Source organism: Notolepis coatsorum, assembly GCF_963971535.1.
Source record: "Notolepis coatsorum genome assembly, chromosome: 19".
NCBI classification, from domain to species: domain Eukaryota; kingdom Metazoa; phylum Chordata; class Actinopteri; order Aulopiformes; family Paralepididae; genus Notolepis; species Notolepis coatsorum.
Genome location: NC_140183.1, coordinates 84,656,029 through 84,681,430, shown reverse-complemented (window position 1 = coordinate 84,681,430; position 25,402 = coordinate 84,656,029). Strand labels below are relative to the sequence as shown.

At 43.2% G+C, this 25,402-nt stretch overlaps 1 protein-coding gene across 1 annotated transcript; it reads right to left on the bottom strand.

The window, feature by feature from the left end:
* Positions 1–195: 195 nt before the first annotated feature.
* On the bottom strand, positions 196–23,517 carry lmtk3 (lemur tyrosine kinase 3; the record flags this gene model as incomplete). Its single annotated transcript, XM_084336747.1, has 6 exons — positions 196–329; positions 1,159–1,243; positions 1,612–1,946; positions 2,350–2,483; positions 19,726–19,898; positions 20,317–23,517. The coding sequence occupies 6 exons, from the start codon at positions 23,515–23,517 to the stop codon at positions 196–198; spliced, it is 4,062 nt and encodes a 1,353-aa protein (XP_084192873.1).
* Between the last annotated feature and the right edge of the window lie 1,885 nt (positions 23,518–25,402).

Sequence of the window (25,402 nt, the reverse complement as noted above, 5' to 3'; positions counted from 1 at the left end):
GGCAAGGAGGAGCTCAGCGTCCCTAGACATACAAAATCCTGTAGCTGGTAAAACCTGGAATGTATCCAGCCTCTTTTCTTTCCATTGCCTAATCAATAAAAAAATAGCCTCTGAGAGAGTGGCTGGTGGTCGGGGTTAATTCACTGGCCAGTCTCCAGAGGGTTTTGCTCTAGTGTCCCACGACGGGACGTGACATCACATCAGGTGGGGGTCGTCGGCAGGGCTGACGGTAAAGCGCGACGATGTCACTGGGTGGGCCCCCACAGGCGACCTTGGTTTGATTGACAAGTCCTCTTTTCTTTTAGAGTCTTTGCCTTTGCTATTTGCTCCTGATGGAAAGACAGGAGCTGGATGTAAGTTTGATTGGCAAACAATGATCTTTTACTAAACGTGGCTGTAATATCTCGAGATTGACAGAGATTAACAAAGAGATTGACAGAGATTGACAGATATATTGACAGAGATTGAATGCAATGCAGTGAAAAGTAAACTAACAGTCTGTATCTATGTATTAGTGTAAAGGAGCTGCAGTAATGCTCGATAGTTTTCAGTTAAAAATAACACTCGCTCAAAAGGAACATTGTCTCTCCTTTCACAGCTTTGAAATGTTCCAACTCTGAAGGCTATGATGAGATCATGAAAGCATCTAATTTTAGTGTTGATGCATTTCTCCCTATAAAAAAAGAACCCAGAGGGAATTCTGAGCCCAAACTCTCATTATTCAATGAAATGAAGCGATCACCGTGTGAGATGGAGAGTGGAGAGGGCTTTCAGGGACCAAATTAAAATATGTTGGAAAACACAGCCCAGGCTTGCATTGTTGAGCACAGGATTAATGTCCCCACTCAATTCTACATGTCACAGTGTAGGGGGGATAATTAGGGAAGATTCATTCTGGCTGCATATTCAGAGAAAGGACGAAGGTGGGGGTGACAGTTCTCCGTTTCAGTGGGTGGAGATAAGTTGGACCATTTAATAGGAGCTGTCAGTTTTTATAACGTCATTCACCAGCTTCAAGTGGCGACTAACTGATAATACACAGGGAGAATACGAAACATAGGCTATAGCCCCTCCCCTTTACTTCAGACAGGCCCACACAGGTCTACTACACACAGAGTGCCCTCCTGGTCTGCGTCTCTTGTTTATGAACATACGTACCGTGTAAATCTAACTTGGTGCTTTTGCCAGTGGGTGGCACTGGACTGGTGGGCGCAGAACTACTCAGCTCATTGGTCGGCGTTTCCTGTTCCGTCGAGATAGAATAGTCAGGCACCAAACAATAGGTGATAATATGTATGACACAGATACTGCTTTGTCTGACCAGAAACCTACTAACTCCCATTTCAGTGTTTCTTACATAATTTATTTTGACTCTGAATATTAAAAGTAGACATGGTCCTTGATGTGCTGAGTAAGACCCATGAAACCCATTCGGAACCTCATGCATATAATTACAAAAACGAATGGGTCTGAAAATAAAGGTGTTTTCTTAATTCCTATAAAGAAATAAAAAGAAACATTGTGATTTCTGGAGATAGAAGGTTTTGCTCTGATAGCAGCAATAAATGGTATGATCTCTTACTGATAAAGTATTGGATGTGTGAGAAATACCTGATCAAAAAGATAGACCGTGACATCATCGAAAAAGGACACATTTCTTCCCCTGTCTTTCTCCGTGTCCATCGGTTCCCTGGGCGACTTCAGCAGACTCCTCAGTCCCACCCTCTTGTCAACATCTGTTTCCGTGACAACAATCACTCTCCTGGAGCTCTCGTCCTCCTGCTCCTCTTCCTCCTCCTCATCCGGGTCGCTCCCCGGCGACAAGCCTCTCCTCCTTCCAATGCGATTTCCGAGGGTCCCCTCCCCAAATCCCCCCTTACCACCGGAGGTGATTGGCAGGGTGAGAGTGAGGGGAGGGAGGGCGAGAGAGAGGCGTGCTAGTTTGGCTGTGAGAGAGAGACGTGAGACATGAATGAGTGTACTCTTTACATGCAGCTACACAGGTTCAAAGCCCAGTTCAAGTCACATCTCTCTCCTCAATCTTCCCGTCTCTCTTCACCTTATACTGGTGATTGGTCTGCCACCGAATGCATTGAAAATTAATTTAGATTTGTTTCAGTGGAGAACTACCACTACCATATCAACACACAAAAGTAATCTCTGTTCTGATGACTCCTTTTTTACACTCATTAAATCTGTCCTTTTTCCTTTTTATTTCAGAAGCATAATCTGATTGATCTCAAACTGAAGCCTTTGGATGGACCGAAAGGAATCCCAGTTTGTCACAAATCAGAGGCTTCTTAAAAATGCAAACCATGCCTTTAACAATACGCCTAACATAACATGTACCTTTCATTGCCTGGTTTCCAACGGGCTGAGGGGATAAAACCTCTGGCTGCTCGATCACAGTGAGTGCTTCACTAGCGGTTTCATCAGACTCACTCTGGGGTCCAGGGCTGGCGGCTGTTTGCTGCTCCCCTTGGCTACAGGGTAAAAACAACAACAACAATAACAACTGTTGATCAGGACATGATGGTCAACTGGGGATGTGATATATATATATATTTTTTTCTTTTTGCTTCTATAGATTACACTCCTATGCAGAGAGTTGGACGACATTCCACTGTCAAACATCTCTGCCCAAAGTAAGTAAACAAACTACTTATGCTACTTATACTTGTATTATTTTCCATTAACCCATTTCATAAATATTATTATATTAATTGTTCCCCCTATTTTTTTTTGTCTTATTTATAAATAAGAACTGAAGATTTGATGAAAACTTTAAATCATTTCACTTCACAGTGTCTGTGCGGCCAGTGTTTATTCACCGTGTCCATAGAAGCTACGATGAACGCAGCCATAAAAGGTATGGTTTCCTTACGCAGATAGTTTGGTTATAAGGCACTTTTGGCAGAGGTGTTTGGCACACTGTGTGTTGTCATAGAGCAGCTCTGTGTAGCAGCATGCCTATGGACCTTTTCACAAGAATTCTGTTACTATTTCATTGCTAATGTCATCTAGCAAACAGGAAATAAACGTGGGCCCATTTAGCATCTTTATGTTGTATTTATGTAAAATAAAAAGGTCTATAATATAGTTAGATGGATAGAGCATGGCACTACCATTGCTAGGGTTAAGGTAGCGGGTTCCCAGCTGTATGTGTACTGCTATGCTTTGCTTGCTGGGCACTGCCATGATTAATCAAATGTGATTTGGAGTGAAAACAATGAATGAATGAATGAAGTCCATTTATATGCTGATGACACAGTTATCTATTGTATGGCGGATTCTGTGCAGTTAGCTACTGAAAACTTGCAGCTCTCTTTTATTGCTTTGCAAGATGCCCTACATCAACTTAAGCTTGTTCTCAATTCTAATAAAACTAAATTCATGATATTTTCCAGGGCAATTTTTTTTTTATTACAATAGTTTACAGATATCATCACTAAATGGTACACAAATTAGCAGAGTCACGGAATATAAATATCTGGGCCTGTGGGTAGATGAAAAATGTAACTTTAAATTTCATACTGAGAAACTCACGTTTAAACTGTGCCAAAAGGTTGGCTTGCTGTACAGAAATCACTCAAGATTCCCTCAATTATGTCGGAAAAGAGTTGTTGAGTCAATATCCCTGGCAGCTCGGCGAGACTATCATTGGCTCTTGTACATGTTCAAGGCATTGAGCGGCAAACAGCCACCGTACATAGCTGCCCAGTTGGACAGGAATGCTCCAGCCCATCAAACACAATCTAGTAACTGGATCACATTTAAAATACCACAGACTAGTACAGGACTCGGCAGGACAGCATTCTCTTATGCAGCCCCCAAAGTCCTGGAATGACATTCAATCAAAGTTAAAGTTGGAAGTTCTTCCTCCCCTTAGGGAATTTAAATGTCTGATTTCATTTCTATATGATTCATGTTGTAACTGTATTTTTTTTTCTCTCCTTATTTTCTATTTTTCTCCCATCCCAATTTCGTATTGCCAATTCTCCCCTCCCCTGTCTTGAATGTTGCTAGACTATGCCCCCCACTTGTCGATTGTAGTGAGGATAGAAGCCTTGCATCACGTGTCCCCTCTGGTACACGAGGAGGCAGCCTTTCGCATCTTTTCACCAGACAGCGGACTCTCAGTGGTGAGGAGTAACGTGTGGGAGGCTCACGCTGCCCCCGATACTTCCTGTCTCTGCTGTGCAGGCGTCACCCAACCGACCTGTAGGAGTCGCTGTCCACAACGTCCAATCCCCACCCATCGACTTCCACCTGCTACCTCTGTCAATTGAGATAGTATGACGACTGGCCCAAGCCGCAGGCAATGCTGACCCCGGGATTCGAGACCGGAGTCTCTTGCATATTGTAACTGTTTTTAATTGTTTTGTTGTTTTATCTTGTTGTTCACTCAGCAGTTCTGTAAATGAGGTGGCCTCACCTCAGAGCTCACCTGAGTATAAAATAAAGGTTTCAATCAACATTCTAATCAAGATGCCAAACAGACAGACACATTTTGAAAAGTTGGACCATTTCAATAACTTAACAGGGTTTGACAAATAAATAAGTGGCCTGAACTTTATGTTTAGGTCATATAAAATGCTTCTGAAGTTAAATAGAATTACATGACATACTGTCGCCCTGGAGATCAGTGGCGATTATTCATGGTGGCCAAACGTCCCCAGAAATGTGAAAGAAATTTAAATAAAATAAATACTAATAAGAAACTCATTACTTTTCATCTCTGTGTTATAATAATTTTCCAATTAGAGTGCGTGGTTGGCTGAATCTATCTCCCTTCCTGGAGAAATGAACCGAGCGAGCGAAACTGTGCCCCCTCTCTATACCTTGCAGTCACGTACGTGCCTCTCCGGGTAGCGTGAATACTTTCGACAACAAATGTTTGTTTCCGCGTTCGAGTTTTGTGCTCTGATTGGCCAGGTCATGTGACATGTGCGCCAATCGTGGGACAGCAAGTTCTGTGGCGATTTTTCCGGGTCTAACAGCCTGCAAACTACCTGGCGTTCTATCACCATGCTCTAAGACAAACTCTAACCTTAACCAACTTCGAAAGAGTGCCTAAACTTAACCGTCGAAAGAAGGGCAGGCGTTCTATCGCCATGCTCTAAGACAAACTCTAACCTTAACCAACTTCGAAAGAGCGCCTAAGCTTAACCAGTGTATAAACTTGCGGTCCCACGATTGGGCGTACATGTCACATGACCAGAAATTACCTGGCCAATCAGAGACGCGGAAACAAACATTTGTTGTCTAAAGTATTCAGGCCTCCGGGTAGCATTTGATTGATTGAAGCCAACTTTACTTTGGCTTCCCTTGACAATTTTTTTTTAAATAATTAGCCAATAAGATTCAAGCTTAACTCACATGTGGATGGTCTTTGCACACGAAAACGACCACCAAGGGAAGCCAGATGAGATTTGGCTTCAGACCAATCAAATCACATTAAAAGCTAAACGTCATCATAGCCTTCATTCAAGCTAGCTACACTATGGATGGTGACGGAGATGGAGAGTTAGTACGATTTCATAAAGTTATGATTTGAACAACAATTGAAAATTAAGGAAAATGGAAGGCCGACAGCACAATTGTGTATTGTTCAGACGAGAGGGAGTAAGGGACAATGTTCTTTTAACACTTTGAGCGCCACGCCTGGTTTTCCTTTTTACCGGCTGAATGCCACCATCGGCGCCAATGTTAACGTTAATATCGCCTAATCTATGTTTTAAATTATGGCTATGTGTCTAATCTGCCCATCGCATTATCAAAGACTATTTTCCAGTCAGTGCTGTCAATTAATTTTAATTTTTTTTTGTTTTTGGGCAGGCAAGGGGTGGTTCAGAGGGGGTCCGGCACAACCCCCTCCACGACAGATTTTTTTTTAATTTAATGAACCTGTACGTGCAATTTCCTGCAATATAGAGCCTTCAATCTTGACCAATAAAGCTGCTCTTTTCACTATAAAACTCAGTTAACCATAACGTAGTTATGGTTAGATTTATATATTGGGGGGGGGGATATATCATATTTTTCATATAATCAAAAAGTGGTGGAGCAAGAGCATACCTTTGCTCCCCCAAGTTCAATAGTGGGAGAGCAGAGATGCTCCGAATGCTCTTATGACCAGGCGTCTATGATTCACTGATACAAAGTAAAATAGTGCAGTGCAATAAAGTTAGTCAAATAGAATAAAATAATGCAATAGTGCATTGCAATAAAATAGTTATCATCGTATTTTTTCGGGAGGCCGGTAAGGAGTGCATTACAGTAGTCGAGTTGGCTTGAGATAAAGGCATGGATCTGGTTTTCAGCGTCCTTTTGATTTATAAATGGCCGTACTTTAGCTATGTTTCTAAGGTGGAAGAATTAAGTTTTTGTCAACTTGTTGATTGTGATTTAAAGCTTAGGTCTGAGTCTACCATAACACCAAGACTTAACTCACTCAAATACAGTTAGCAGCTGGATAGACCACAGATGGAAATTAGCTTCTGCTAAATCTGGTGCAAACATATTTTCATGTAACAATGATGAATTGTAAAAAAAAAATCAATTTTTTTTTATTTTTTTTTTATTTTTTTTAAATAGATTCTGGGCTTTTCAGAATACATCCGGCGCTTGAGGCCAGGTAGCCACCCCCTAGCTCCGCCCCTGGTGTATGGATCCAACGCGATACTGTAGAACTCCATGATCAGCGGGGATCTGAGGTTCCAGAATTAACTGTGGTAACCCCGGCTGGATCAGTGAACTGGAAAATGTGGAGTACCGGATTTTTTTCCCCATTCCAAAATCACTTATGTCATCTGGGAGAGGACAGGGGGCGCTTTTTTCCACAGTGATCGCCGGCGCCGCTCGGCTATACTCGGGTAGGCTCGGGTGATGCAATACTTTTTCAGATCGCTAAAAAAAATAAAAAAAATAAAATTCAGAGAAATCTCGTGAGTGGCATTCAACGTCACTATTAAAAACCCGAGATATCTCGTGAGTGGCACTCAAAGTGTTAATATAGAAAATTACAAAAGAACAGAATGGCTAACTGGATCGGCTAAACAAGGGAAGCTATTTTGCTGGCAATGCCACCTGTTCGACAAGGCGGGTGTCCTAAAAAAAACCTGGACCACCACTGGGTATTCACTCACTCACTCACTCACACACTCATCTTTGCACTATGCCGATAAATGGTTGATTTTTTTTTTCATTTTTTTTCAACAACATACATAGACAACATTCATAGACAATACATTTCAACATATCAACAGTACATAAATATAAAACAAATAGACAAAAATGAGAAAAGAAAGTGTGGCATGGGTCCTTCGGTCCATTCTATATTTGCATTATTTATTTACATTTTCATTAATTTCCTTTTTTTTGATCCACTTTTTCTCCCATTTTTTCTATATTTTTCTCCCATCCCAATTTCGTATCATCCAATTCAACCCTCCCCTGTCACGGACGCTGTTTCTTGCCTCCCACAAGCCGGCTGCAATGTGGACTAAGTCATACATAGCACAAGTCCCCTCCGGTACTTGAGGTAACAGCAGTCGCATCTTTTCACCTGCGCAGCTCGATCTCTCAGTGGCGAGGAGTAACGCGTGGGAGGCTCACGCTGCCCCCGACACTTCCTGATTCTACTGCGCAGGCGCACCAACCGACCTGTAGGAGTCGCTGTCCACAACGCCCGATCCCCACCCATCAGTTTCCCACCCCCTAATACGGCCAATGTGTATTAGTACGGACGACCAGCTAAACTGAAAGCAAATGTGGAGCGCCGGGCTCGAACTGACGAGCCCAGCGTCTCCAGCATTTCGTGGCGAGTGCCTTGCCCACTACGCCACGTAGCCGCCCACATTTTCATTCATTTCCTTGTATCCTGTTCAATCCTCTGTGATGTCGTTACTTCCCCTCCTATATTATTCCCACTTTCCCCATTTCCATTCATATTTTTCTTCTTGCAGCCTCAGCATATGTGTGATTCTCTCCATTTCCTGTATCCCCTCTACTAACTCTATCCATTGGTCCTTCACCGGCACTTCTACCTTGTACAACAGTTTAGTTAAAGCTTTTTTGGCTGCCACTATCAATATCTTAATCAAGTATTTGTCTTCCCCTTCGATTCCTTCTTGTAATAGATTCCCCAGATACAACACTTGGCCTCCCTGGGGTATTTCGTATCCTATTATTTCATTTATTATCCCTCCAATCTCTTCCCAGTAGTGCCTTATCTTCTGACATCCCCAGAATATGTGTGTATGGTTCGCCACTTCCTGTCCACACTCCCTCCAACATGTTTTCTTTGCTGGTGTGTAATTGCCCTGTATTTCTGGTGTTATAAAGTATCTAATTATGTTTTTCCACCCAAACTCCCTTCATATCCTTGATCCTGTGGTTGTTTGTTGCGTCCTACATGTGTTATACCATTCCTCCTCTGTTATCTCTATTTCTAACTCTTTCTCCCACTTTTCTTTTACATACAATGTTGTATTTCCCTTACTGTCCATTATTGCCTGACATAGTGCTGATATCACCCTTCCCTTCCATCCATTACCATTATCTTAATTACCCCATTCTGTTCTTTGTCTTGCTTTATTTCCTTGTTATAGTAGTCTCTAATCTGTAAATATCTAAAGTGGTCCCTATTCTCTAGTCCGTATCTTTCTTTCAAGTCTTGTAGAGTCTGCATCTCCCCTCCTTCTGTCATTGTACACATTGCTGTTATACCCCCCGTTCCCATCTCTTGAACCCATGGTCTTCTATCCCTGGTCTGAATTTGTTGTCGTGTGTTATCCATCTCAGTATCTTGGATTCTTTTTCTAGCTTGTATTTCTTTACTATTGTGTTCCATATGTTTATAGTGAATTTAGTAATTGGATCTAGTAGTTGTTCCTGTCTTCTGAACAGCTCCCTATCAATGTCTGTACTTTGAATCCCTCTCTTTTGGTTTCTATATCTTTCCATTTGGCCTCATAATTCACATTGCACCAGCATGCTACTGTTCTAAGCTGTGCTGCATAGTAATAGCTTTCTAAACTGGGTACTGCCATCCCTCCTTTCTCCTTTGGTAATTGTAGAGTCACATACCTGATCCTTGGCCTTTCCCCCCCCAAATGAATCTTGATATCTGTCTATCCCGTTCCCTAAATTGTTTTTGTGGTATTAATATAGGTAGAGATTGAAATAGGTATAGTAACCTTGGTAATATGTTCATCTTAATGATTTCGATCCTTGAGCTGAAATCTAGGGGCATTACCGTCCATCTTTCTAGGTCTCTCTTGATTTTCTGATTTATCTGTGTATAGTTTGCATCGTATAACCCCTCCAACCCTCTTGTGATGTTCACCCCTAGATACTTGATCCTGTCCATGTCCCATTTGATTTAGTATTTTTCTTTGATCTCTATCGTTGGTGTGTAGTTCAGTGCTAATGTCTGTGTCTTCGTCACATTAAGTCTATACCCTGAGTAATATCCATATTCTGTCAGTAGATCCATCAGTGTCGGGAAGCTTGTGTCTGGTTGTCTCATATATACTATCACGTCATCTGCGAACAATCCCAATTTATGTTCTGTCCCCCTTATCTCCACCCCTTTGATGTCTTTGGTCTGTCTAATTAGTTGAGCCAGTGGTTCGATGAATACATCGAAGAGCGTCGGCGAAAGACAACAACCCTGTCTGGTAGCTCTCTCTAGTTTAATCCGGTCCGTCAGACTACCATTCACCTTAATCCTAGCCGTCGGTTCTTGATATAATGCCCTAATTGTTTTCATAGCGTTTTTGTCTAATCCAAATTTCTCCAATACTTTATATAGAAATATCCATCTTACACTGTCGAAGGCTTTTTCTGCATCTAGGCTAACTAATACTGCACTTCCTCCTTCCTTTTGTATCTCCTCTACTATCTGCAAGTGTCTTCCTTATGTTATCCTGTGTCTGCCTTCCTTTAATGAATCCAGTCTGGTCTTCGTCTATTATATCTGTCATAAATGTCTCAAATCTTTTGGATATTATTGATGTATACATCTTGTAATCTACGTTAAGTATGGAGACAGGTCTGAAACTGCTACACAGTTCTCTATCTTTCCCTTCTTTTGGAATTGTAGTAATTATGGCCTCTTTCCATGAAGGTGGCATTGTGCCTTTTTCCATTGTGTGTCTGAATGCTGCTTCTAATATGGGGCTCAGTTCCTGCCTAAATGTTTTGTAGAATTCCGAGGGGAATCCGTCGCTACCCGGTGACTTACTACTCTTTGCTCTACTGATTGCATTCCAAACTTCCTGTTCTGTGATTTCTGCATTTAATATTTCATTCTGTTCCTTCCCTATCGATGGTAGATCTAATTTTTCTAAAAATGTTTCTATCTCCTCTTCTCCTGCCGCTATCGGTTGTGTGTATAGTTTCCTATAATATTCTTCAAATGTATTCTCTATTTCCGCTGGCTCTCTCAGTATTTTGTTTGTGTTTGTGTCCCTTATTGTGTGTATTGTGTTCAGTTTTTGTTGTGTCCTGATTCGTCTAGCTAACAGTCTGGTCGCTCTTGGTCCCCCTTCATAGTATCTGTTTCATGTATCTAGCTTTCTTCTCTATTTCTGTCAGCAGCTCTTTGTTTATCTTTCCTCTAACTTCCTTGACCTCTCTAAGTGTCTTTTGGTTCTTTGAGCTTTGGTGTTCTTTCTCTAATTCTTTCAGTTTCTTTATCAAGTTCTGGTATGTCTCTATTCTAGCCTTCTTGAGTAATGCCGTCTTTGCTATAAATTTTCCCTGTATTACTACCGTTAGTGCATCCGATAAAATGTTTGGATCTACCTCCCCATTATCGTTCTCTTCTTTATATCTAATTATGTCTTCCTTCACTTCATTAACCAAACCTTTGTTGTTTAATAGTCCTACATTCAGTCTCCAAACTGTATTTCTCTGTCTACTTTTAAGATTTACTGTCAGATATATTGCGCTATGATCTGAAATATCTGTCACCCCTATCCTGCATTCTTCCACCCTGTATCTGTCCCCTGTTGTCATGAGAAAATAGTCTATCCTTGAATATGTTGTGTGTGGGTGTGAATAGTGTGTGTATTCTCTATCTAGTGTGTGCATTGCTCTCCATATGTCTATGATTCCTAATTCTGCCATTTGTATATTCATATATTTGCTAATGTTTGTCCTCCATTTCTTTGTGCTTGTCGTGTCTATGTCATAGTTCAGTACTACATTGAAATCACATGTACAGATCAGGACCCCCTCCCCTTCCAATGCTATAATATCAAAGATCGTTTCAAATAGATATTTCTCACTGTCACTATACATTTACTAGTGTTACCATTTGACCTTCCATTTTCCCCTTGACCAACACATACCTTCCCTCTTTGTCCCTTATTTCCCTGATCATTTCACTGTGTTCTTAATTAGTATAGCTACTCCTCTTCTAAGGTTCTGTTTAAAAGAACTATAGAACAGATTTTCATACCCGAATCTCTTCAGCTTTTCATGTTCTTGTGATATTAGATGTGTTTCTTGTAAGAAGATGACCTGCGCCTCCTCTTTTTTAAGTTTCGTCATCACCTTACTCCTCTTGATCGGATTATTCATACCATTCACATTTAACAACATCATTTTTACACCCTTAACTTGTGTCATATTTCTTTTTCAATTGTTCTCCCGTTCTACCCATGTCACATAAAATAATATTTGTGATTGTAGCCTCTGCTATCTCCATCTGATTTACATACATATTTACATAATAAACATCAACATCAAAACGAACTCTTTGAACTTCCATGGCAATTGAGGGTCTTACTCGTTCCCCTCTTTCCCCCGCTGGTGGGTGGAGAGTAGTGGCTCTCCTAGTGAGAGGGCTCCCCCTAGTGGCTAAAAGCGCACTATATATGTCCAGCTCTCTCTGTGTGCGACCTGCTCCGAGCCCCCGGTCAAAAAGCTCTGCTTTAGTCACTTTCATGTTCCAGTCTAATTGTGTTATGCGACATGTGTATTCCTGTGTTCCTTTAACACTTTGATTGCCCATCACGAGTTTTCTCGGGTTTACCCCCCGCGGGTTGAATGCCCACTCACGAGAATTCTCGTATTTTCTTTTTTTATTAGCGATCTGAAATCATATTTCATCAACCAAGTCTACCGTTGGAAAATCAGCCACTCCAGGCGCTCAGATGTGAAAAAAGCGCCCCCTATCGTCTCCCAGATGGTAATTCACCCTTTTGGATTGGACTCAGTGAAAATGAATGAGAAAAAAAAACCTGCACTCCACATTTTACTTCTCACTCACGCAGCCGGGTTCGATCAGCTCCACTCTGGACCCTCAGAGCAGCTGGGATTATGTGTTTTTACAGTATACTCGTGGGATCAATAAAAGGATCGATTTTTTTCGAATGGCGATCAGGAATTGGAATAATCCATTTGGATACCATCTGATCTCAGGTAAGGAATCTATGTTACCAGTCTTAGGATAATCAGACCCATTTTCATGGAGATATAAGCTTTTATGTGATATGGCTGTTTGACTCTAAGAGTGATCAGGAACTGAGAGAATCGATTTTCAGCGCACGGCACTGGCGTGCACACGTACACATATACTATCGATAATCTAGCGTTTATTTGAAAACGATTCATAAATAGGCCGCAAAATGACAACGTTCTAGAATATTACAGTAAAGGGCGATTATCATAGAATGTCTTCTGTTTTCCGTGAAAACGAGTGATCAAACGGAAATTAACTGATAAAAAAACAATCTGCTTCGACAATGTTGACTGGAAATGGGTCATTGATAATGCGACGGGCAGATTAGACACATAGCCATAATTTAAAACATAGATTAGGCGATATTAACGTTAACATTGGAGTGGGTGTGGGCATTCAAGCACTAAATGTGCGCCCCCTGCTGGGCATTCAAAGTGTTAATGTCCGTCTCCATATATCTCTTGAATGCACATGGCCTTTTTTATCACTTTCGGTTTAATTATCTCGCATGTGTTTTGTCATATTCTTCCTGCATAACAAGTCTTTTTCATGTATTCACTTTCTTGTATTGTGTGCGTCATATGTATATCAGTCTAATGTGTCTCGAATCTCTATGCCTTCCTTTCTAATTTTTGGTTTAATTATAATTATCTCATATGCACTTTACTATCTTCTCACTGCATCAGTCCTTCTCTTGTTTACCTTAATCTGTATTGTGTGTGTATTGTACTCATCCTCCCTTTGATCACTGTGTCTCCTCTCCGCCCCCTTTCTCTGTGTCTTTGCGTCCTTCTCAGTTGATTTGCTTTGAATCGATTCAGATCTCTTTCACCTTCCCGTTCTCCTCGCCTCCTCCTTGTCCCTCGACTCTGGTCCATCTTCTCGCCTTCTCCAACCTCTGCAACAGCGTCGGTCTCTCGTCTTCTCCTCCCGGCACCTTCCATCCTCTCTGGTTCATGTCCCTCGCCGCCTCCCGCACGTCGCTGTACACCTTTGCGCCTTCATTCCAATGAATGGTCATTGGCGATTGAAATCTGATTCCTCCTTCCTTCAGAGTTTTTTTTATCTGAACGTAGCTCCGACGCTTTACAGCCACCTCTGTTGCATAATCATGTTCAAAAGTTACTCTCTGTCCCTCCACCTCCATCTTCTTCTGCCAGGCTACTCTAAGGATGTTCTCTTTGACCTCGAATTCCAAGAAGTTGACTATAACTGCTCTCGGTGGCTTGTCCACCCACGGCTTCGGCGCCAGTGTCCTGTGCGCTCTTTGAATCCCTGTCTTGTCGAGGGCTGTCATCTTTAATTCTCTTCGAATTAGGCTGTCCACAATTTTGACCATCGAATCTCCTTCCATCCCCTCTTTCAGTCCCCATATTCGTATGTTGTTTCTCCTCGACCTCCCCTCCAAGTCCATTAACTTTCCTCTCAGCATGTTCTGTTGTTCGAGCGTCGCCTTTAGAATATCATGCATTTCTGTATTCCATTCTTCCGTTTCAGCCGTCCTTTCTTCCAACATCTTTATGTCTTTCTCTTGTTCCTGTATTTTTCCATCCAATGCCTCGAGTCCTTTATCCATTTCTCCTCTGAGCTCGTCCTGTCCCCTCTTCAACTCTTCCTTTAGTCCAGGGGTTCCCAAACTTTTCAGGCCGGGGCCCAGAAAATAAGGCGTCAGAGAGCCGCGGCCCAATGCACATCGTCTGGCCTTTTTTTTTTTTTTTTTTTGCCAGGCGACCGATTTTTTAAGCCAAATATCACTTCAATCCTATTAAGTTAGTTCAAGTTAGTTATTCATTTATATGTGCTATTTATGAGAGGGCTAACTTGTTGCAAAATAATAATGATAATAATAATAGCCTCATTAAAATACTATTGTTGCTTCGGTTGTTTTCAGCGTTTTATGTGCATAATCTGTTATTTAGTTTGAAATGTTCGTTGAAATAAGTAGATTTTTCGTTTTTGTTTATTTATTAAGTTAATATAAAACCATATAGTCACATTTTAGAATACAATAGAATAGAATTTTAGAATACAACTAGAAACACTGTCCTGGCCTGCTTCTAAGTTCAGTGACCTGACAAAAAAAATTTAAATAAAAAAATAAAAAATAAAAAAATAAAAAATTAAAAAAATGTTTTTTTTTTTTTATTTTATTTTTTTTAAATCATCTCGCGGCCCATCCGTGGCTGCTCGCGGCCCACATTTGGGTCGCGACCCCGACTTTGGGAACCACTGCTTTAGTCCATCTATGTTGCTTTGGATATTCTGCGTGCTCGCCTGGTTAGCCGTTGCGTTAGCTTGTATGCTATTTTTTAGCTCTCGAGCTGTCGCGTTAGCCTGTTGGTTAGCCAACGCGCCAGCTTGTATGCTCTGCGTGTTGGTTTGTATGCTATTTTGTATAGCTTGGATAGCTTTTGCGTTAGCCTGCATGTCAGCCCATAATTCTTGTACGCTGGCCATCATGGTGGCTTGCATCTTCGCTACCCAGGCGGGCTCCACGTTCTCCACGCCTCCACCTACCTGTGTCACGCTCGTCTGAGTTATCTCTTCCGCCATTTCCTCGTGTTGAGATATTTCCTCCGGTGTTTGTACGTCCTCCGGGGTCCTCTTTCTCTCGCTCTTTCTCGTGGTCATCCTTCCTTTTCTCTTATATCTTTGAGTTACCACTTTTTATTTTGTTTTAGACAGTTTTAGACAGTTTTACTTCCTTCTTTCGATGTTGTTTGACCGTGAGCTCTTTCACTGGTCGACTACCCACACATCTCCAAACCGGAAGTCCCCCAAATGGTTGATGTTTTGCCATCTTTGCTGTAAGATGATCGTAAAAATGAGGCTCTTAACAGGCACCCAAAAAATTTGCCATTTTTGTGGACTGCATACTTCTTTTGCAAACCAAAATACTATACTTTATACTTATAGCACATGTAAAAGCCTGGTCTCTTTCGAAAGATAACATTCTGACGTTTCTGATACAATAAAGAAAGATCACTTTTAGTGCTAATTAAATAGAGTAACATAGGTCTGAACTTGAGTTGTAGAAAACATGTTACTCACGTTTTTCTGTAGTAGTTTCAATATCCAAAAATAGTATATCCAAAGAAATTGGTATAACCTGAAATCTTATGTAGTACATTTCCAAATTCCATAAAAATCCGTTCAAAAATGAGTGATTAGGAGCGATTTTGGTCAACCGTGTACAAAAAGAAAAGCTCTCCAGGATTCCATTTCCTCATTTACTTCAATTCATTCAGTGGTTTTTTTCTCGTCCTGTTTTAGCTTGTGACTTTTCACCTAGATTCCCATTCGCACGTGGGGTATCATTGGAAAGCCACACTCATTGGCTACAGCCCTGTCTAATCATTTTCGAGATCGGCAAATGATTGACAGAGCTAGACCCCCGGGAGTCCGGGGTGGTAATCTGACTCTGCCGTGTACAATGGCGCACGCCTCACATATCGGCATGTAACTCGAGAACCGCTGAACGGATTTGGTCAAGTGAGGTGGCATTCAAATGGCAACAAATAGGGCTTGAATTCTACATATATATTAAATAAATGCAGACCCGAGCAGCTAGGGGCCGCCAACGTACCATGTCACGCCGGTGGGCAAATCGTCTAAAGAGGGCCTGTATACGTAACGGGCCGTTGCATGTTAAGAGGATATTTGTGTGCTTTAGCTCTGTTTATTTTATGTTTTCTACTTTTCTTCCATCTTCGCTAAAACTGATGGTTATAGGCATGGTGTGGGATAGGATATTTATCTAGCCTTAACTGGGGGGCATATTCTGCAGATTCATTAAGGCTTGTGATTTGTAACTTTAATCCAAAACTTTACCTTGTATTTGATTGTGCTGTTGTAACTGATTGGAAAATTATATTATGTGTGAAGAGCTACAGTATCATTGTATTGCATGGGTGGAACCGTAATGGGAAATAATTAATACTATACGATCACAACGATGTTATTGTAATGTTTTTTGGTAACAATAAGTTTGTTTAAAGCATTTTGTAAGGCAGTCTGTTCTGTGATTTGAAGAGGTTGTTGCCCAGTAAATGCACTTAAGCTCAACCTGAACGTCTGCAATATTTGCAGAACCGAGAATAGTTACACTGTGACATATAACGTTTGTTGTTACATGCAATATGATACGTGGACTCTAGTTTAATGAATCCAAACATAGACGATGTGGTTGAATTTATTTGATTATTTGACTAGTAGTTGCCTTATAGCATAACGGTCCCATTATTGCAACAGGTTATAGCTCTAATAACGCATTATCAAAACATAGGTCCCAAAAAAAGAAAAAAAAACATTCTGACTTGGCATCCTCTGTCATTTTACCCACGCTACACCACTGCTGGAGATGTAAAGTTCATTTCAGTCTATGTTCATTTGCCCAGCTGTGATATGAAGCAAGCAAAAAGTATGCACTCATATACCGTAATTCCTCTAATAGTAACCGGTATTCAATTAAAAACCGGGTCTCTATTAATGACCGGGTGCGCTGTTGAGCTAAGCAATTATAAGCCGGCCTCCTAATACAAGCCGGGTTTCATGTATATTAGAGCAGTGGTTCCCAACCTTTTTCCCCCCAGGGACCCCCAAACATCTCTGATGAAATTCGCGGACCCCCTCCTAATAAGATACCATAAAATATATATTTTTTTCATTTTAATAACAAACTGCTTATACACAGGCATATGCATCACAATTAGACCCACTATGCTTCTTTGACTTGTGCCTTCAATCAACAAATCTCATCTTGCACCATATGCATTTCAAAATGTTTGGCCAATATTCAAATGCTGTATTCATCCTCTCAAATCAGGCCCTAATGGTGAACGGTTTGCATTTATGGAACAAATCAATGCAACAAATTAAACTAAATATGAGACAGGAAATTCCAATCAGTAGCAGAGAGAATCTGTCCTAGCTGGGTTTAATACTTTTTTTTTGTCATTTTAATAACAAACTGCTTATACACAGGCATATGCATCACAATTAGACCCACTATGCTTCTTTAACTTGTGCCTTCAATCAACAAATCTCATCTTGCACCATATGCATTTCAAAATGTTTGGCCAATATTCAAATCCTGTATTCATCCTCTCAAATCAGTCCCTAATGGTGAACGGTTTGCATTTATGGAACAAATCAATGCAACAAATTAAACTAAATATGAGACAGGAAATTCCAATCAGTAGCAGAGAGAATCTGTCCTAGCTGGGTTTAATACCTTTTTTTTGTCATTTTAATAACAAACTGCTTATACACAGGCATATGCATCATAATTAGACCCACTATGCTTCTTTGACTTGTGCCTTCAATCAACAAATCTAATCTTGCACCATATGTATTTCAAAATTTTGGCCAATATTCAAATCCTGTATTCATCCTCTCAAATCAGGCCCTAATGGTGAACGGTTTGCATTTATGTTGAATGAAGTAAGAATCCACTGCAGTACAAATATCCTCACCTCGAGTGGTGGTAGTAAGGTTGACTGACATGAGAATGTCCTGCTTCAGATCCTCATTTTCGATATATTGCACATAAACGATGAGCACAGCCTCGTCTGCGACAGTTGTAGTTTCATCAAGTTGTATGGCAAATGGACCCTTTCTAAGCTTTTCTGACAGCTGCTGCTCGCAATCACTTGACATCTTATCAATTCGGTCTTTCACTACATTGTTCGAGAGTGGTACTGATTTTAGTTTATCCGCCACCTGTGGGCCGCACAGTTTCTAAACCATTTTGATGCAGGCTGGTTTGATGAGCTGCTCGCCAATATTGTGCGGTTTCTTTGCTTTTGCAATTAAAAGCGAACACTCAAAGGAGGCTTCGGTAGCCTTCTGTAAATCACTGCCACCCCTGCTCCACGCTACTCTAACATCAACAGGCTTGTTCGCCTTGAGAGACTGTTCTTTCCTCCGAAAAAAGTCTGGATCCTTCCCAACGGTTTCTGGGTGCTTAGACGCCTGATGTCTCTTCAGCTTGCTGGGCTTCAGGCTCGAGTTTGCCAACTTTTCTCCACAAATCACACACTCAGGTCGTTTGTCTGGTCCCTCAGTGAAGCCCATGGTGATGTAATTTTCACGATTGCTGTAGGTCCTAACTGCTTTTGCAGATGAGCTGCCGTCATCTCCTTTTCGTTTGTCACACATTTTCGCCTCTGGCGGCTGACTGCAGACGAGCCGAGAAAGTTAACTAGCGTGCTAGGCTAGCTACAGAAAATGATACAGTCAACTGATTCGCGTTTTAGCGGCTACCCGGTAGCCTACTGTTAACGTTCAAAAATCATGTCTAGATGTTTATTTATTTATCTTTATTTTTTATTGTAGTGGAGAGACTATTCATGCTTCTGATGATACAAATATGCTAATTAAATATTTCTCTAAAAAAAAAAAAAAAAAAAAAAAATTTAAAAGACCTCAAATAATCTGTGGTCTGGCGGACCCCCTGCGCCCCCTGGCGGACCCCCAGGTTGGGAATCACTGTATTAGAGGAATTACGGTATTTCCCTCAACGGATTTACCATAGGCAATATATTTTGTTATTGTTGTTATATGCTGGCCTGGCTGTGCAGTAAATACCATATAATGTTGGTTAATGTTTACCAAGAGAGTAAGCCTACCTCAGAATTGTATAAAACGAAGTTATTATTATTATACCAGTATTGTGATTGCACTATTTTACTTTATTTAACTTTTTTTGACCACCTGTAATTGCACTGTTTACTACCGTATTTCATACAGTACTTGGTTTCAATAAATGAACCCAGTACATTTTACTGGGTTCAAACTGACACAAAATGTTGATTTATTCATTATGATCTGTTTGAAAATTTGAAATATAGGCCTCTCTCTTATACATGCCTCCTCCTAATACAAGCCTGGTATCCGCTACAGTTGAAACAAATACAAGCCGGGGTTACTATTAGAGGAATTACGGTAGTACAGTCCTTAAAGCTTGAGATTCTCTCCTCTGTTGCAGAGTTTAAAACCTTGATCTCCAACCTTTGTCAATCAAGTTGTACATGTTGTAATTGATTGTTATTCTTACTTATGTTATGATTTTATATGCCTTTTTTTCCCTTAACTCTGTATGTTTTGCTTAACTCTGTACGTACACTTGACGTGACTGTAAATGAGGGAAACCTCAGTGGCCTTTCGAGTTTAAATAAAGGTTTGAAATCAAATAGTATGTTTTATGTTAAGTGATTATGTTAAGTGATTTCCAAGGTCAGAACGGTTACCTTTCAACATCTTCTTTATTGTCTTCCACACTACTGACAGGTTCCTCGTTCCCATCTGTGGTGTATTGTTCCCCCCAGGGCTGCAAGGTGACGGTGTCCTTGACCGTCGCCCCCCACAGCATGTTTGTTTGAACATTCTCACTGAGGGAGAACTGTAGCCTTTCCTCACACACCTAAAAACAAAAGGACAAAAGTAAAAGAGAAAATAGGGACATGTTCTTCCTCTGCTCACAGTTAAAAATGTTAACGTTAATGAAAGTTAACAGCTGAGCCAGGAGAGTATTGACCCATCTCAAGCTCCTCCAATTGTAATCTCTGGCTCCTTTGATCCTCCAATCACAACTGCTGCTTCCCTCGGACAAGCGAGAAAAGCGACGGTTAAGATTGGAGGATCAAGAAAAGAGTTTGAGATAGGTAGTAGTAGTAGTAGTAGTTTTATTCAGTCATCACACAAAATACAATATGCACAATCATTCAACAATCTTTGATTTGGCAGTGACTGAAAATGTCACATGCCTATCCATATTCTTAACAAAATTAAGACTCCAAAACTGTATTCAGGTCAGTTTGCAAACAAAGCGCTATGCTCACCTGCATCATCAGTCCGTTCTTAGTGGGCATCTTAGAAAGAGACCCTTGGTCCTTGACCTCAGAGGTATGACATGGGCTCTGTGCATTGCACCCCTCCTGTTTAGGTGACTGTTTAGCATGGCATTCCTGGGCCCCACACGGCACAGACTCAGCCACCTTATCCGAGCTCTCTGAGATACCGTCTATATCCTCCTTCAGATCCACCCTCCTCCCCTCAGGTGTAGAGGATCCACGGGCCTCCTCGCCTTTATTGCCATCTCCAGCACCTCTAGGCTTCTGCTCAGGTGTCTTCTTTAAAGACCCCAACAGCTCTAGGTTCCCCAGGAAGAGGTCACCCAAAGTGTCCTCCTCATCCCCAGATATGCAGCACAGTTGCTCCAGTTTCTCAAAATCCTCCAATGGCTCCTCGTCCAAATCCTTCCACTCGGAGATCAACAGTTCTGGGAGCAAGTCGCAGGAACGTTGGGGGAGAGGCGGGCTGGCAGTTGAGGTTTTCTGGAATTGGTTTATTTGGTCATTAATTTGGTCATCCTCGCTCACCGAGTTGGATGTGAGGTGGCCTTCACTTTCTAATACTATATGCACAGGTGAAAGGTTCAGATTGGCGGAAATCCCTCTGCTTTGAGTCGTAGCAGGTGGTAACTCTTGAATGGGTGATTCTGAGGCATCTGTGTTGAGAGTTTGGGAGATATATGGTTGTGTCTCAGTGCTGGCAATAAAGTCTTCCAGATTCATGTGACTAATAAACTCTTCTCCGTCTATGACAGATGGCGGAGGACTGGGAAAGGAGTCATCTAAACTCTCCAGCTTATCATCTTGCACGTCAAGGTCTATGCTGGGTGGAGGACTAGGAAAATCTACTGAGCTGAAATTGTCTACCTGTGGATAAGACCGATCTATCTCCTCCTGCATCGGCAGCCCATTATCATTGGAACAAGATAGAGGGTCAGATGGTAGAGATACGTCTCTGTAAACCTCCTCTACATGCATAAAGCCCATTCTCCCTTCACTCCCCTGTTGTGCGAGCTGTGGACTCATTTCAGTTTCTGAGTCCATGATTGGCTCAATATCTTCCAGGCCAGATGCATCTAATTGAGGAGCTTCAGCGATGCAAACAGATATATCTGAGTTAATGTTCTCTAATGTGTGAGTGAGAGAGTTCTCTAAATTTAAGCCCTTTTGTGTTTCAACATTTTCAGCTGCTGACGGTTGTTCTTCTGTGATCTGACAGACATGATTCTGTGGCCATCTGTTAAAGTTCTGATTCTCCTCCTCATCCTCTGCAGAGTCCAGCTGACCTTCGCTGTTCCTGAATGATGTAACTTGCTTCTTCCCTTTGTCTGCAGTCTCTCGTTCTGGGATTTCTACATTCTCTATTTCAATCTCCAAGATTCCACTTTCCAAATCTCTGTTACAATCATACGTTTCCTCTAGATTTTCAATATTTTCCTCTTGCTGTATGTCCAACAATTCAACTGCCTGTTGAATATCAATATCTTTTGAATCCCACTGTTCCTTGCCTCCAAGATGTCTGGCTTGGCCCTGAGTCTCATCATTACAAGTGTCCTCCTCACAGCCTTCCAGGACAGTTGGGTGAAGTTCACTTCCGGCAAGTTCATCGTTCTCCTCAGCCTCCCAGAACTCCCGGCCCACTACGAGCCGCTCGCCAACCTCCCAGGCCTTTTTGCTGAAGCCAGGGAAAAATTCAGATCCCAGCTCAGCCTCTTGGCCCCTGTTTTCCGGAGAGGCCCATTGGTCATTTTCAGCAGGCCACAGGTGTAGGTCCCTCTGTGAAAAGCGATGGCAATCAAACTCTCCCCTGAGCACTCCTCCCTCCGTCCTCTCCTCCTCTTCCAGAGTGCTCCACAGCTCTTTAGTCTTCTCCTCCAGGCCCTCCGAGGACTCCCCGTCCGTACTGCTGGCAGAGCCCTCCCCTCTCTGTCCTTCCCTCACCACCTCTCTCTGGGGCGACTTCTCCTTCATGGCGTTGCTCAGCTCCCCGGCTGCCAGCTGTTGCTCTGTCGCCGTCTTGGCCTTCTTTTCTTCACTGTCCTCGGAGCAGCACAGGTTCCTCAGGCCCAGCGCGTTGGCATCTATGTGCTGTAGCTCCAGGCCAGGCTTCTCCTCGTGTCTCTCGGGTGCCTCAACACCCCCCTCTGCCCAGAAAGAACGCGTCAAACTGCTTACTTTATCATCATCCACACACTCCTCATCGCTTGGCTCCAGTACTGACGGGGGGCTATCGGCGAGTTTGCCATGGCTGGTTTGAATGCCGTAGAACCTAGATAATCTAGATTCACTGTTGTTGTTGTAGTGGGATGGTGTCATCGGATCTGCGCTTTCGTTTTCAGAGTGGGGGGCTTTCAGAACAGAGACATCGTCATCCGTCTGTATGACACCAAAGTACTCTTTGTTGTCGAGTCCTGATGCACAATCCTTTGATACAGATTCAATCAAACTATCTGCCTCAGCGACGTTCTCAGAAAGCAGATCCAAGTCTTTCTCTGTGGAATCCTGATATTTGCAATCTGTAACCTGCACATGAGAGACGACACCGTCGGTGTAATGGTTGTCCACCTGAGGGCCACCACTGTATGGGAACCCTTTCAGTGGTTCATCCTCTAAATTCGAGAACAGCTGAGCAATGAACTCGACGCTGCCCTTAGCCAGGGAATCATCAGACAGCAACCCTGGCTTGGCTAGCCCACTCCCATCTGCCTCTCGGCTCTCATTTTGGAAAATACCAGAATCTTCTCTCTGTGCCGAGTCTAGCCCTTTGCTTGGGATGTCTGTGTCATGACCAACATGAGAGATATCATTCTCAGGGGTATTTTGATCCAGCTTTCTCTCCGTTGATTTAACCGTCTCTCCTTCGTCGGTTTCAGCCTTGTTCACTAAAACCGTTATGCTCTCTTTCAAGGGTCTGTTTCCCCCTATCTCTCCCTCCTCTTCCACTTCAATCTTTTCCTCTATCCCCATCAGTGTTCCCCTCTCTCCTCCTCGTCCACTGCCAGGCCTGGGGGTGCTAAGCCCATCGCTGCCCCTCCGGTTAAGACCCTCCCCTTCCCAATCACTGTCTGAGAAATAGGCAGAGTCTCGATGGGGTGTTTCATTCCCCAGTGCCCTCCACCCTGCGCCTCCCCCGCCCCCTCCCATCCATGAGTCACTGGGGGTGAGGCACTCAGCTGAACTGGAGGTCATGGGTGACAGGACTGAGTCAGAGTGGGCGAGGAGAGAGATGTCAGAGGACTGGTCCCAGTCTGGGGTGGTTGGAGTGGCAGCCGGTGTGGCTGTTCTCTTGGAGGCGTGACACTGTTTTGATTGACTATTGTCACTGTGTTGCTGTGAATTTTCCCTCTCGGTCTCCGCACAACTTTCAACATTATTTTGGGTATCATACATTTTAGAACTCTCTGAATCGACTCCCGTGTGGTTTTCAGATTCCATGGTGGGTCCTTGTTCTGCTCCAGATTCTTCTGTCTCGGAATCGTGCGAATCGGCATCGGTCTTCCCCCGTGTTTGATCTTCTGCCCCCGTATAGCTTGTCTGCTGGTCATCTTTCATGATCTCACAATTCTCTATAGCAGCAGTCCTTTCACCCCTACTCCCCGTCTCATCTGTAATGCGTGATCCGTCCTCATGCGGCACAGTGTTAGATTCCTCAGCAGCGTTGGTGTCTCTCTGTACTCCCCTGGCAGGTAAGGCAGGGCCCTCTGAACAGTCCCCCTCTTCTCTTTGACCGCCGGGTGTCTGGTTAAGCAGAAGGCCATTTTTGGGCATGATCTCCGAAAACACAAACTCACCAGATTGGCACTGGCTGTCTGAGTCGTGCTTGGTATCAGCAGTTCCTTCCACAGTCTGTGAATCATTGGCTGCCTTGCCTTCCTGTTTCCCAGGTAGTTTCGCAGACCCAATATGAAGGATTGGGATCTCAGGTCTCACGGTCACCTTTATTTCACTCTTTTTAGCACGTTTGGTCACTTGGGCATAGATAGCTTCGGTTTGTGACTCATCTTTGCCTCTGCTTGATGCTCGTATGGAGCTCTCTGTCTGGAATCTGATGGTCTGAGAGGAGTTGGGGTCTATGCATATGGACTCATATTCAGGTGACATGGGAATGGGGGAGTGCGAAGGCTCTCCCTCCTCCTTCTTGGTAGCAGCAGCAGTTTTCTGTCTAGACATGATTTCTGTCAGGAACGTCTCGGCCGACTGGATCTCCTTAAGAAATTCCTCTCTGGTCATCTCTGTTCTCCGGGACACCCTCTCTGCCTCCTGGGGTTCAGACTCATGCCCTAAGATGGTGATATCAGAGAGGAGGGAGCGGGACCTCCGTATGCCCTTGGAGTAGGCTTCCTCAGCCTCGGTGTAGGAAGGGAGGCCCGGGGCGCAAACATAGGGACGCTGTCTGTGTCCCGCAGGATGAAGGTATTTCACAGAGTCTCTCTCATATGACTCTTCCTCGTCCGTTTCCATCCTTGCTGTGTCAATCTCTGTGAGAAAAAGATCCCTCTGGAAGGATTCTCTGATGACCGTGTTCTGCTCCTCTGTTGCCGCCCTGGTGCTGTGTCCCTCTGCCCCCCATGACTGTCCCGCAGAGCCCAGCTCCGTGACCAGCGACCGGGATCTGCGCATCCCTCTGTTGGGCAGGAGGAAACTCCCTGGCTTCTCTACGCCCCTCTTCTCCTCCCTCTCGTCTTCCCACGAGGCCCTCCCCGCCTCTGACCTGGATTCACTACTAGACTCCGTCACGCTAGATATCTCCGTCAGGAACAGATGCATGGGGGACGTCTTGGCAGTGGCCACGCGTTCCGCCTGCAGTTCAGCGTCCTCCCTCCAGATGGCGGGCAGGATGGTGGCGAGGCGAGACTGGGTCCTCTTCATCCCCCTGGAGAAGAGCTCCACCGTGGCTGGGTCTGCGTCCTCAGAGAGGCTGGAGTGAGCGACGGCGGTGCCACCGCTGGGTTTCTCGGGGGACGTGAAGGGGGAGTCGTCCTCATCCGAGTAGGTGGGACTGGACGACGAGTGCCTTTTGATGTGGGGTGTTGTGGATCGGGAGTGGGGTAAGTTGCGGTAGACCGGACGTAAG